Source organism: Xenopus laevis, chromosome 1L, assembly GCF_017654675.1.
Source record: "Xenopus laevis strain J_2021 chromosome 1L, Xenopus_laevis_v10.1, whole genome shotgun sequence".
NCBI classification, from domain to species: domain Eukaryota; kingdom Metazoa; phylum Chordata; class Amphibia; order Anura; family Pipidae; genus Xenopus; species Xenopus laevis.
The window spans coordinates 97462875-97474791 of NC_054371.1; the positions used below are offsets into that span (position 1 = coordinate 97462875).

The 11917-nt window shown below is 40.5% G+C and overlaps 1 protein-coding gene across 1 annotated transcript in view; it reads left to right on the forward strand.

Annotated features, from left to right (window-relative positions):
• uhrf1.L (ubiquitin-like with PHD and ring finger domains 1 L homeolog) overlaps positions 1-9526 on the forward strand; it is a gene marked incomplete at its 5' end in the record, with an annotated part of 70706 nt that extends 61180 nt beyond the window's left edge. Inside the window, 4 exons of the mRNA XM_041560668.1 lie at positions 49-160; positions 824-972; positions 3500-3598; positions 8444-9526. Of these exons, the coding sequence (XP_041416602.1) occupies positions 49-160; positions 824-972; positions 3500-3598; positions 8444-8590 (507 nt within the window). The remainder of the gene's footprint in view (positions 1-48; positions 161-823; positions 973-3499; positions 3599-8443) is intronic.
• Between the last annotated feature and the right edge of the window lie 2391 nt (positions 9527-11917).

Here is an 11917-nt window from a genome sequence, read left to right on the forward strand (position 1 = left end):
ACTTTTGTGTATTGGTGGCTAGTCTTTTTTTTTTTTTAATTTATTTAGTATCCTGATGGTTACTTGGAATCGCTTGCTAGCAAAGAGCGAGAAAAAGAAAACAAGACAGAAAATGAGCTGATTGAGTCGCCTAGCAAAGGAAAAAGGAAGAGAAACTCTGGTTCGTGTTTTCTGCAGAAGGCATCACAATATTAGGGGATTTTTTGAAAAAGGCAATGTTTTGATCAAAAAAATTGTGCGCAAGCATTCTATTGTGTACACTGAATATTGTGAAGTGGGTCCGCCTAAGAGCAAATTTTCACTCCAAATTTTGTGGGTGTGCTGGACTGGCTGTTTACACAAACAGTTTAGAGGTAGCATTTCTCCTAGGTCAGTATTTCAAATTTATAAGTCAATTCTGAGCTGAGTAAAATGTTGGCTGTCTGTCATTCATGGTAGATGCTTTTTTTGGGGTGATAGCATAAAATCATTAAAAATGTTTTGTTTTTGTTTTTTTTTCACAATCCAAGTGGAGACATATGGCTTTCATATATTGGGGCATATCTTCGGATCCTATTCACTGTTTCTTATGAAACTGAGGAACTGAATAGATATTGGTCACACTGAAATGTGGAAGCCTAATTTTATTGTAAATAGCAGTAGTTGGTGCATGTGCAACGCTTTCTGCTTTTTTAAAGACTGCCAGCTTTAGAGTACCTAGTAATTAAGTTAGAGGGCAAAGATAAACGAATCTTCATTTTATCAAGCTACATTTTTAAAGGATGTTCTCTGGAGATGCCCTGTAGAATTGCTGCTTATATTTATCATGAATTCTGCTTTCTAGGCAATGAGCTATCTGCTGCCAAAAGCACTCCAAAGAAAATGAAAGTTGAGTCCTACAAACTAACCCTGGAGCAGAAATCGATTATTAAAGAAGATGGTCTAAATGCTAAATTATGGAGTGAAGTGATGTTGTTTCTTAAAGAAGGCCCTGTAAGTGTCAATATTATAGCCAAGGTTATGCATTTTTTGTTTTTCTTTCTTCCGAAGGCCATTGTCACAAAGCCTAGTGATTTTCACTGGTTAAGCCTGAGTGGACACTAGTTTCAAGATGCAATTGTATTCCTGCTTGTTTTCCCATTGCATGTAGATTAAATATTTATGCCTGGAGTGGCATGCATGTGCAGAAATATTCACTCCTTTGGCTTGGAAGGATAAATCAGTGTTGTGTTTGAGTACATTATGAAGGGCCTGCAATAACTTCCTTACTGAAAACCAAATGCTATGCAAGGCTGTCACCATAGCAGTGGACATATGGGAAGCAGGAACCTGTTAACAAGAGGACAGCTGTGTAGTGTTGCTGTTAATACTGCAGGTTGAGAGGAGCGGAATCTGCTGTGTGCCCCATCTCAATTTAATTTGAATTAGATCCACCTGCATGTGCTCACACACTATGAAAGACCGCCCAAATATAGGAAAGGAAGCATCTTCAGACCAATCTCTGCAAAAAAAAATGCAGGTTGAGAGCAGAGTCGCCTACAGCTCAGTGTGCCCTTAGCTTTAGTGATCTTCTATTCATTATCAGGTTGTTCATACTGTTCATTATTTGCCGCAAGTTGACATAATGTCATAGGAACATGTGGTGGTAGCTGTACATTAATGTCAGGAGTGAGCATCAGAACCAAATGAAGAATCAGAGGAATTATAGACGACTAACCCCCATGCCTGGGGAAAGAGGAACAGTACAGACTCTTGGTAGACGTTTAGAGTGCTCAAAGTTTGAGTCTATGTAAAGCATGATACATTTAAAAATAATAGAAATTGCAGATTTAAGGGAGAAAAGGGATGGTAAAGTGGTTCACAGGAAACATATATTTTTTTTCTATTGAGAATTGGAAAATCGCATTGGTAGAAGAGGCTAAAAAGGGTGTGGAGGGAGAGAGAGGTGGCAGCATAAGAAAAAGAAAATGGTCAGGTAAGGTCAAAAGGGGATGGTAATTGAGATCTGTGGAAAAAGGGGTTTAGAAAACTTTGTACTATTTAATGCACCTCACTGGTTAAAGTGCCACTCACTGGTTAAAGGAATACATGGAGCCAATGAAAAATACTGATATTCAACATTTTTTAAACAGTGTTAAAACGCAGGCTTATGCACAAATGTTTAATAGGGGCTTCTGGAATAATGCCTACTCTGCCGAGAATATAGATAATTCTCACATTTTCAAATTGTCTCAGTATACTAATCTACATCCTTTTAAAAATGTAATTTCAGGGTAAACAACCCTTTTAAATAGCATGTTGCAAGCACTAAAAGGTTGAACTCAAGCATCTCTTAAGTGCCTGTATCTTATTGTTAAAGGGGTTGTTCACCTTCAAACAACTAGTTGGTTTGATAGATCACCAGAAATAACGACTTTTTCCAATGACTTTCTATTTTCTATGTGTGACGGTTTTTCTAATATTGAAGTGTAAAGTCATTACTCTCCTTCTGTAGCAGCTCTGGGAGGGGGGGTCGCCAATCCTGTAAACTGTTCTAAATGAATATATTAAGTTGATAAATTTCTTATCTTTGTCCCTGCTGAGCAGAATCTCTGGGTTTCATTACAGGCAGCTGTTAGACTTGATACAATTGTTGCTAATACTCCAGAGATGCTGCTGAGAAATGTATCATCTAAATGTTGCAAAATTGTAACCACTTATAAGAGTCTGCACCTGAATTACTGCGCTATCAGACACACCAGAGACACGAACATTCACCTTTAAACTTATATTTTGGAATAAACAGTAAAAAATAAATAATAATGGAAACTAATTGAAAAAAGTGTCTGGAAGATGAACAACCCCTTTAAAGGATAAGTAAACCTTTAAAATAAGTGAATGTAATATTGATAAGGGGGCTATTCTAAGAACCTTTGCCAAGATATTAAGGGACACATACTGTTAATATGAATGAATTTTGTCACAACAGCGCCACGTGCTGGTCAGTTTCTGCGAAGTAGTCAAGGAAGTTGTCAGGAGAAAGAGGCTGCTTTGATGTTCTTTTGCTAGGGGAAAAATTAGAAACCTTTCTCAAATCTTTCCTAAGCAGAAGAACATCAGAGCAGCCTCTTTCTTTCTCCCGACAACTTCCTTGACTACTTGGTGGTCAAACTGGTCTGAAACTGACCAGCAGGTGGATATGTTGTAACGAAATTCATTCATATTAACAGTACATGTATCCTTTAATATCTTGGAATTAAAACAAAATAATAAATGTAAATGACAACAATTCATAGAATAGCCCCTTTATCAATTTTATATTCACTTATTTTAAAGGTTTACTTATCCTTTAAAGGGGCTGTCCCATTAGTTGGTTGTACTGAATGCAGGGACTTATTACTCTTATACTTTTAACTGTGTTATCAATAGAAATAGCTTACATCTTGATGTTAGATGGAGCAGGTTTTGCTCTCAAATTGTCTAAAGTGATTATTGAGATAGTACTAATAAGATGTATGTTGAATAAATGTTTGAATTGTAGAAGTTCTTGAGCAAGGTGGAAGAAACTTTTCTCTGTATCTGCTGTCAAGAAGTGGTGTATGAACCAATCACAACTGAATGCCATCATAACATCTGCAAGGTAATCTAAAAGCTGCCTAATGAATAGTAGCCAGGTAATTAATGGACTTAGGGGGGAAATTAATGTCTGCTACATTGTTTCAGTGAATGGAGAAGAACAAACTAATGCGGCTTTTAGGAGACAGGATGGCTCAGATTTTGAAGAGACTGCAGGGGTACTCCCCTTTCGATCTTCCCCTTCCGAGCATTAACCCCATCCCTTCGTTATTTTATTTTACTTATTTTATTTATTTCATACTTAAAAATCGTATTTGCAACAGGGGTTTTCATTTGGAGGGGTTGAACTTGATGGACTTTGTCTTTTTTCAACCCAATTTAACTATGTAACTATGTAACAAGAAAAACTCCTATGCTCAGCAGAAGGGCTGTTGAATTGCAGGCATGCTTCAGCACTGCTAGGTCCACCACAGGCATCTGAAGTGTCACACCATCAAAAGGCATGCTTAGCACTGCCACGGGTCAGTAGAGACTAGCATGGTATGACTTGGCACTACCCTGCGCTTCTCTGCACAGAGGATCTCTGTGGAAATCTGGCATCAGGGCAGTCGGCAGCCCTGACTGTGCCCAGACAAGTATTTGGATCAGTCAGGGCACAGACCATGGAGGCGCCTATTCCTGCACCTTTAGCTGTGTAACAGTCTCTGCACCGTTAATTCAAATTTGCGCCAATATCAGATCTCACTGGTTTGCATCACTGTAACACTCTGGTGCTTGACTAGAGACTTTTGTGGTGTATGAATTACCATTACGTCAAAAGGAGTTTGCAGCAAGTATGTGGCACTAATGTGTCTCTTCCATTCTGGCCACGTAATTCTCCCTAGTGACCAGAAACCTGCTATCGCTTGTAAGAAGCCTCTTCAGGCAGGTGGCTAACCCTTCCCCTGTTGGCCCCTCTCTTTACATCCGTAAGTAGTAGCACAGTCTCTGTGCACTTCCTTTCTGCATTACCTACTATATCCTTTTCTGCATTAACTTACTATATCCTAACACAGGGCTGTCCAACTGGCAGGCCACATGCGGCCTGTGGCCTCGAACATTAAAGTCTGCCTGCTGTATCTGCTTACAATGTGTAAACTTTAAAAGGCATCACTACAGAGATTAACTGCTGAAGGGGCATCAGCACTGCCACTGTATGTAGTACATCTTGGAGTGGTCCTGTTTCCTGCTCTGTTCTGCCTTGCATATGCTCCCTGTGTATGCCATACTCTGCCTGCCCTATGTTTCCTCTGTGTGCCATACTCTGACTGCCCTATGATCTGTGTGTGCAATACTCTGCCTGCCATATGCTCGCTGTGTGCCGTAGTTTGCCTGCCCTATGCTCCCTTTGTGTATGTGTACCATACTCTGCTTGCCCTATGCTCTGTGTGTGCCATACTTTGACTGTCTTACTCTGCCACTGTGTGCCCTAAACTGTCTGGCCCATGCTACTTGGGTGTGCCATACTCGGCCTGCCTATGGTCCTTGGGTGTGCCATGCGCTGCCTGGTGTCCTGCTCTTTCTGTGGAACATAAGCCTGGTATTTGTTTTGGGGGTTTGTTTGCATTTGAAAATTGTTAGGGGCATGAATCATGTGCTGGGGAGGGGGGTGCTCTGTTATCCACAGAGGAGGTATATGGATTTATGGCTATGTCTTAATATAGCTTAATTTTTTGAAACATAAGAGTGATATCCCTGCAGTGAGCACCAACCATTTGGTTTTTTGGTGTGCTACCAGAATTAATGTGGAAGTGGTCTTGTGGTAACATGGGTGTGGTTTAAAGTAGGTGTTTTTAAAAACTGGGAGTGGTCAACACTGGCTTCCATTATCGTCCCTCCACCATGTTGGCCCAAAAAATTCTGGCCCTCGTTACCACAGAAGTTGGACAGCACTGGCCTAACACATCCTAACATGGCAGATGAGCAGGTTAGTACAGCCATTCCCAAGACTCTGGGGATTCCCTTAAGGGTATAAACAACATCAACCCATCCAAAAACCTGGCAAAAGAGCTAGGGACAGTACCCCTCAAGCTTGCAAAAAGAACAAGACTGCCACAGCTACTCCTGACCAACCAGTTCAACTACCACATATGCCTGACTGGCTACAATACACCCTCATGGGCATGACTGCATCCATTGACAAATTGGCTACATTGCAAAACATGTTCAGGTAAGGGCAACTATGTCCATCTCAGCCAACCCTCCCTTGCTGGAACCTGATGACCCACTCTGAGGAAGAAAAGGCACACCCGGAAAGTGAATGGGAGAATGAATAATTTTCATCGCCTCCCACTGATTCTACACACAAATCACAATCAGAAGGGATGAATACCTTATAGACTCACATGCTTCAGTCCCTGGGCACCCAAGAAAGACCCTTAACAAATTATTTAGTTCACACAACAGTCACTAATTCTATTATAAAAGAATGGAAGAACCTGGACATTAAGCTTGAAGACGGTACATTGTTTAAAAATCCTATGGACAGAAAGGCAGAAAATAGACTCAAACATTTTATGCCTGTTCCACCTCTACTTTCAAGTCTTTGGTGGCGTTGGCCTGTGTCTCAAGAACCCTAGTCCTGTGGCTTGAGGAAGCCCTCAAGGCTCACGAGGATCCATAATTTAATATGCATTCACATCTTTCCATGGTACTTAACATAGTACATTTTCAATGTAATGCAACAATGGATATTTTGCAATTGACGGCCAGACCATCTGCTCCATCAGTAGTCACTAGATGGGCCCCGTGGATGAAAACGATGAGTGTCAACCCGGCATACAAATAAGAACCTTGTAGCACTCCAGTTCACAGAATCTTCTCTATCTGGGCCGGAATTGGATTCCCTTGTATCCAAAATTACAGGAAGAACAATTTTTTTCCTCAGTATAAAAAAAAGACAGCCCTACTCCAAATACAAACGGTCCAGACACCAGGGCTTGCTTTTCAACATCCAAAGGCTTTTGTTCATCTAAAAAGCCCTCCTCCCTTCCAACATGAAGTGCTGGCTCTTTCTGAAAGCACATGCCCAGACAACATAACCTGAGATTTATGCACCACGGGTGTTTATGAAAATTATGGCTGCACTAGCGGGTCACATGAGACAGTGAAACCTCTTCATGCTCCCGTATTTTGACGACCACCTCCAGTCGCCCTCATGCCACTGCTCTGAACAGCAATGAAAGGTGTCTCCAGATACGTACGTCACATTGCTGGAAGATCAACAATGTCAAGAGCACTCTAGTACCCACCCAGACAATCATGTTCTTAGGCATTCAGTTCAACTCCAGGATTCACAAAGTCTTTGACACGGGAGAAACAAATCAAAATCAGAAGGGCAATAGAACAGACTGCTGTGCATGACTTGAGACCGCATGCACCTTCTAGGCCTAATATATCCTCATCCATAGAGGTGCTGCAGTGTACACAGTTCACTAGCGACCCTTGCAGTTGGAATTTCTACAAAAGTGGCTCAGGATACATCACAGGTTGGCCAATCTCATCCTGACATAGCAAACAAAAATTATCCTTCCAATGGTGGTTCCAATCTCAAAGCAGGGAAACCTTTTTCAGTTTCAGAGTGGCTTTTAATCCAACTGACACCAGCCTATTGAGGCGTCTTCCAACACAAGAACACACAGTGCAAGTAGTCCCCCAAAGCCGACCACATAAATTGCTTGGAGCTCTAAAATGTTTCTCTCGAACACTGATCCCCACTAGTGCAGAATCATCCAGTAAAAATCCATTCAGAAAACGTCACTGCCGTGTGCTATATCAACCATGACAGAGGCACCAGAAGCAGAGCTTCATTAATGGAGGTCAGGTGGATCCTCCATAGGCAGAGTGGACAAAGCACCATTGGTGTTGTCTGTTTGTAATTTACATCTTGGGTCCACTCAACTGGGAGGCAGATTCCTTCACCACCACTCCCTGGACCAGGGAGAATGTGCTCTACACAAGGAGGTATTCCTGAAATTAGGTCAAAGGATCTGCAAGGTCTCATGGTAGACATCCTACATCCACAGGACATCCGATTTCAGACAGGCCGACTTGCTTTTTATACTTTATACGGGGTCAATCACAAAGTATCCAAGGCCTCCAAATCCTCCATTGCAAGTTGGATAAAACTTCTCGTTCTAACCACCCTGTTCCCTTCAAAGTTACAGCTCACTCCACTTGGGCACGGAGTACATTGAGGACATGGGCCAACAATGCATCTTCAGAACAGTGCAAGTAATGGTCATGGCTCCACATCTTAAAGTTTTTACCAGTTTCATGTATTCTCAACGGCGGATGCTTCCTTCAGACGCAAGGTGCTACAATTGGCAATTTGTTTGCAGGGGAGAGAGCCAAAACATCCGCTCACCGGTTTAATCCCACTTCACCCTTCCGGTCGTGGCAACATCATCATCAATACATGACAATGGGTGTGGTAGTACCGGAACACAACCATGCTGAAACCAAACTTTTTTTAAAACAAATTTTTTATTTTTAAATACACAATAGCTTTATTGATCAGTTTAAAATAGTCATTGAAGTGGGCAGGGAGACAACAAGCTTAACTCATTTTGTGAATAGTATGTCGCTTCATTAGAAGGCTTCTGATGAAGTGACATATTAGTCATGAATTGCACTCTTTTCAAAATCTGAGCCATCATGCCTCCTAAAGGGAACAGTGCATTAACCTTACTGTCCCTGTACTACCGTGTTGGGACTCAGAGAAAAGGATTTAATGGTGAGTATAACAAATCTTTTTTCCATGCATATCCCATTTTAACTATTGTATATAAGCTTCTTTCTACAGTTTTCATGTGGTTTCGTAAACGTTCCTTTGTCAATTTACTTATCAGAACATGTTTCTTCTTCACAGGGGTGCCTGGACCGTTCTTTTAAAGCATTGGTACATAGCTGCCCTGCTTGCCGGCATGATCTGGGAAAAAACTACCCACTGAATGTGAACGAACCATTGCAAACCATCCTCGGCCAGTTGTTTCCAGGCTATGAGAGAGGCCGGTGATTATTACAGATGATCTGGAAATGCATGCTCAACTTTTTGGACTTTTGGTTAAGACAAATTTGACATAGTTTAGAATGAAGTTCTTTCAAAATGGCTCTGCTAGGGGTCAAATGATTTCCTATCCTTGCTATATTTTAAATTTGTATTTATGTATGTCTTTGAAACCATGGAAGGTCAATAACAGCTTTTCAATTTAACAATATTATGCCATATATTCAAGCCTGTTGCTAGTAGCATATTTATTAACATTGGTGACAAACATTACTAGTGATGAAACAATCAGATTTTTGTTTACGAACTTGTAGGTGACCAAATCTAATTGGTGATTGGTTGCTATGGGCAACATAACTGTTTGTTTCCAGTGTTAATATACAAGTCTTAGGCTGGGCTGAGCAAGTACACAATCAGTATATGGCAAGCATTATCCCTGCAAATGTTTGTTCTACCTCGTAACTTAATGGCTTTTGTATGGCCCTAAATCTGACCCTAAAATCCTTTCTTGCAGAATGAGGCAAAATAATATTTTATGCCCTAATTAAAGGGGCATTTAGCCCAAATCTTGTATCACTAAAATGTTTGTTTTCCTTAAAGGTTTCAATGTTAATTTTTATATAAGCAGTCGGTAATCTGCTGCATTTCTTTAAAATGATGATTTTGCTTTTTCTGAGGCCTAAACTTTATAACAGCGTAGGCTCTTCAGAGAACTGAAACCATCAGGAGTTCTTGTTGAACCAGCTAGGGCATCTGCTGTTGGGTGGTTTTGTTAAGCTTTTAGAAACAAATTCTTAACATGGTTACTTATTAAAGTTTTCTCATTTGCAGCTTTAACATCATTCTGGGAATGTGTTTCTGTGAACAATGTAACTTGAATTTTTGTGTCAAATTTTATGAATTTGTATTTCGTAACCCACCAACTAAATAAAAAATGTTTTCGAATGTTGTCTCCGCTGTTCCAATAGGCCTGAGTGCAGACCAAAACTTCAGTTTGAAGATATATAGTTAGGTCCATAAATATTTGGACAACTTTTTTCTAATTTTGGTTCTGTACATTACCACAATGAATTTTAAATGAAACAACTCGAATGCAGTTGAACTGCAGACTTTCAACTTTTAATTCAGTGGGTTGAACAAAAACATTGCATAAAAATGAGGAACTAAAGCCTTTTTTTTTTTCTTCTTTTTTTTTTTTTTTTAGCACAATCACTTCATTTCAGGGGCTCAAATGTAATTGGACAATTGACTCTTTATGGGCAGGTGTGGGCAATTCCTTTGTTATGTCATTATCAATTAGCAGGTAAAAGCCCTAGAGTTGATTTGAGAAGGGGTGCTTGTATGTGGAAGATTTGCTCTGAACGGACAACATGCAGTAAAAGGAGCTCTCCATGCAGGTGAAACATCCAGATGCAGAAACAGAAAAAACCCATCCGAGAAATTGCTACAATATTAGGAGTGGCAAAATCTACAGTTTGGCACACCCTGAGAAAGAAAGCAAGCACTGGTGAACTCTGCAACGCAAAACGACCTGGATGTCCACGGAAGACCACAGTGGTGGATGATCACAGTATCATTTCCATGGTGAATATACCCCTTCACAACAGCCAAACAAGTGAACAACGCTCTCCAGAAGGTAGGCATATCGATATTCAAGTCCATAAAGAGAAGACTGCATGAAAGTAAATGCAGGTTAGGGTGCACTGCAAGGTGCAAGCCACTCAAGCCTCAAGAATAGAAATGCTAGATTGTACTTTGCTAAAAAAAAAAATCTAAAAAAGCCAGCACTGTTGCCAAATTAATTGAGGTGTTCAGAGACATACTGTCTGCTCAAATCCAGCTAAATGCAGTCAAATTCATTGGGAGGCGTTTCATAATACAGTTAGACAATGACCCAAAACATACAGCCAAAGCAACCCAGGAGTTTATTAAAACAAAGAAGTGGTATATTCTTGAATAGCCAGGTCAGTCATCTGATCTGAACCCAATTGAGCATGCATTTCACTTGTTGAAGACTAAACTTCAGACAGAAAGGCCCACAAACAAACAGTGACTGAAAGCCGCTGCAGTAAAGGCCTGGCAGACCATTAAATGGAGGAAACCCAGAATCTGGTGATGTCATGAGTTCAAGACTTCAGGTTGTCATTGCCAGCAAAGGGGTTTCAACCAAGTATTGTAAAGTAGCATTTTATTTTCAGTTTTATTAATTTTTCCAATTACTTTTGAGCCTCTGAAATGAAGCGCTTGTGTTGGAAAAAAAAAAGCTTTAGTTCCTCATACTTTTTTGCAATCTATGTTCAACCCACTGAATTAAAGCTGAAAGTTCAACTGCATCTGAGGTGTATCTAAATTAATGGATAAAAATATATATCTGCTTGAAGAAGCCGCACTCTCAGGACTTATAGGACAACTAATAATTTATTGAGAATCCATCACTAACATTTCAACTATCGCACCAGCCTTTCTCAGTCACAAACAATTCTTTTTTTATATACAAAGTGGCGGAAAAATCCATCTACCTTCCCCACTGTGACGTAGCTCGAAGTACACATGTATTTCATTGCAAGGGGCCAGTATGCAACCTTCTCCAACTACAACTCCCCTCTGTGCCTCATTCTCACATTAAAAGTGTTTAAAAACAGATACATTTGTTCCCATCCGTAAATAGTCGCAAAACTTGATAGCCTTGTATTAAGTATCATTTAAAGTGTAAGTTACCAACCACCGTGCATCTAAGGTATCCACCAAATTATACTAACACAGATGTGTCAAATATAACCCTATCAGGGCTGAAGTGCTTGGAAAACTTGCAAATGTCCTACTGCTGTGTGCTTAGCAGTTCATCAGGCACCCATTACCATCCTCAAGTATGTGAAAGCTTACCCCCCACACCTTTCCGTGTCTCATCTTGCGCTCCAAAGGTTCCCAGTGTTAAATGATTATTTATGTTCAGACTTGAGTCATTCCGATAGACACCTTGACTGAGCCTCTCCCCACATGTATCAAAAGGCCATCAGTGACGTTCATCCCTCCTGGGATCTGCTGCTCCTCTGTGCATTCCATCGAAGTATCTTCCCCCACTCAGCATTAACCATGTCAGAGCACGGGGAGCCTAAAAGTGAAAACCATCCACCACTACTAATACGTGCACCTCACCAAATCAACACCCACACTCATCTAATAGGCATACACTCCTTCCTCTTATCTCTCTCTCAAGATAGAATATCGTGTAAAGCAAGGCACTCACAGGGCTTAAATTATGGTGGAAAAGAGTTTATTCTCTTCTTTGAGACCTTTGTCAAAGTAACAGTGAAAAAATCCAAACCTTATACCCCT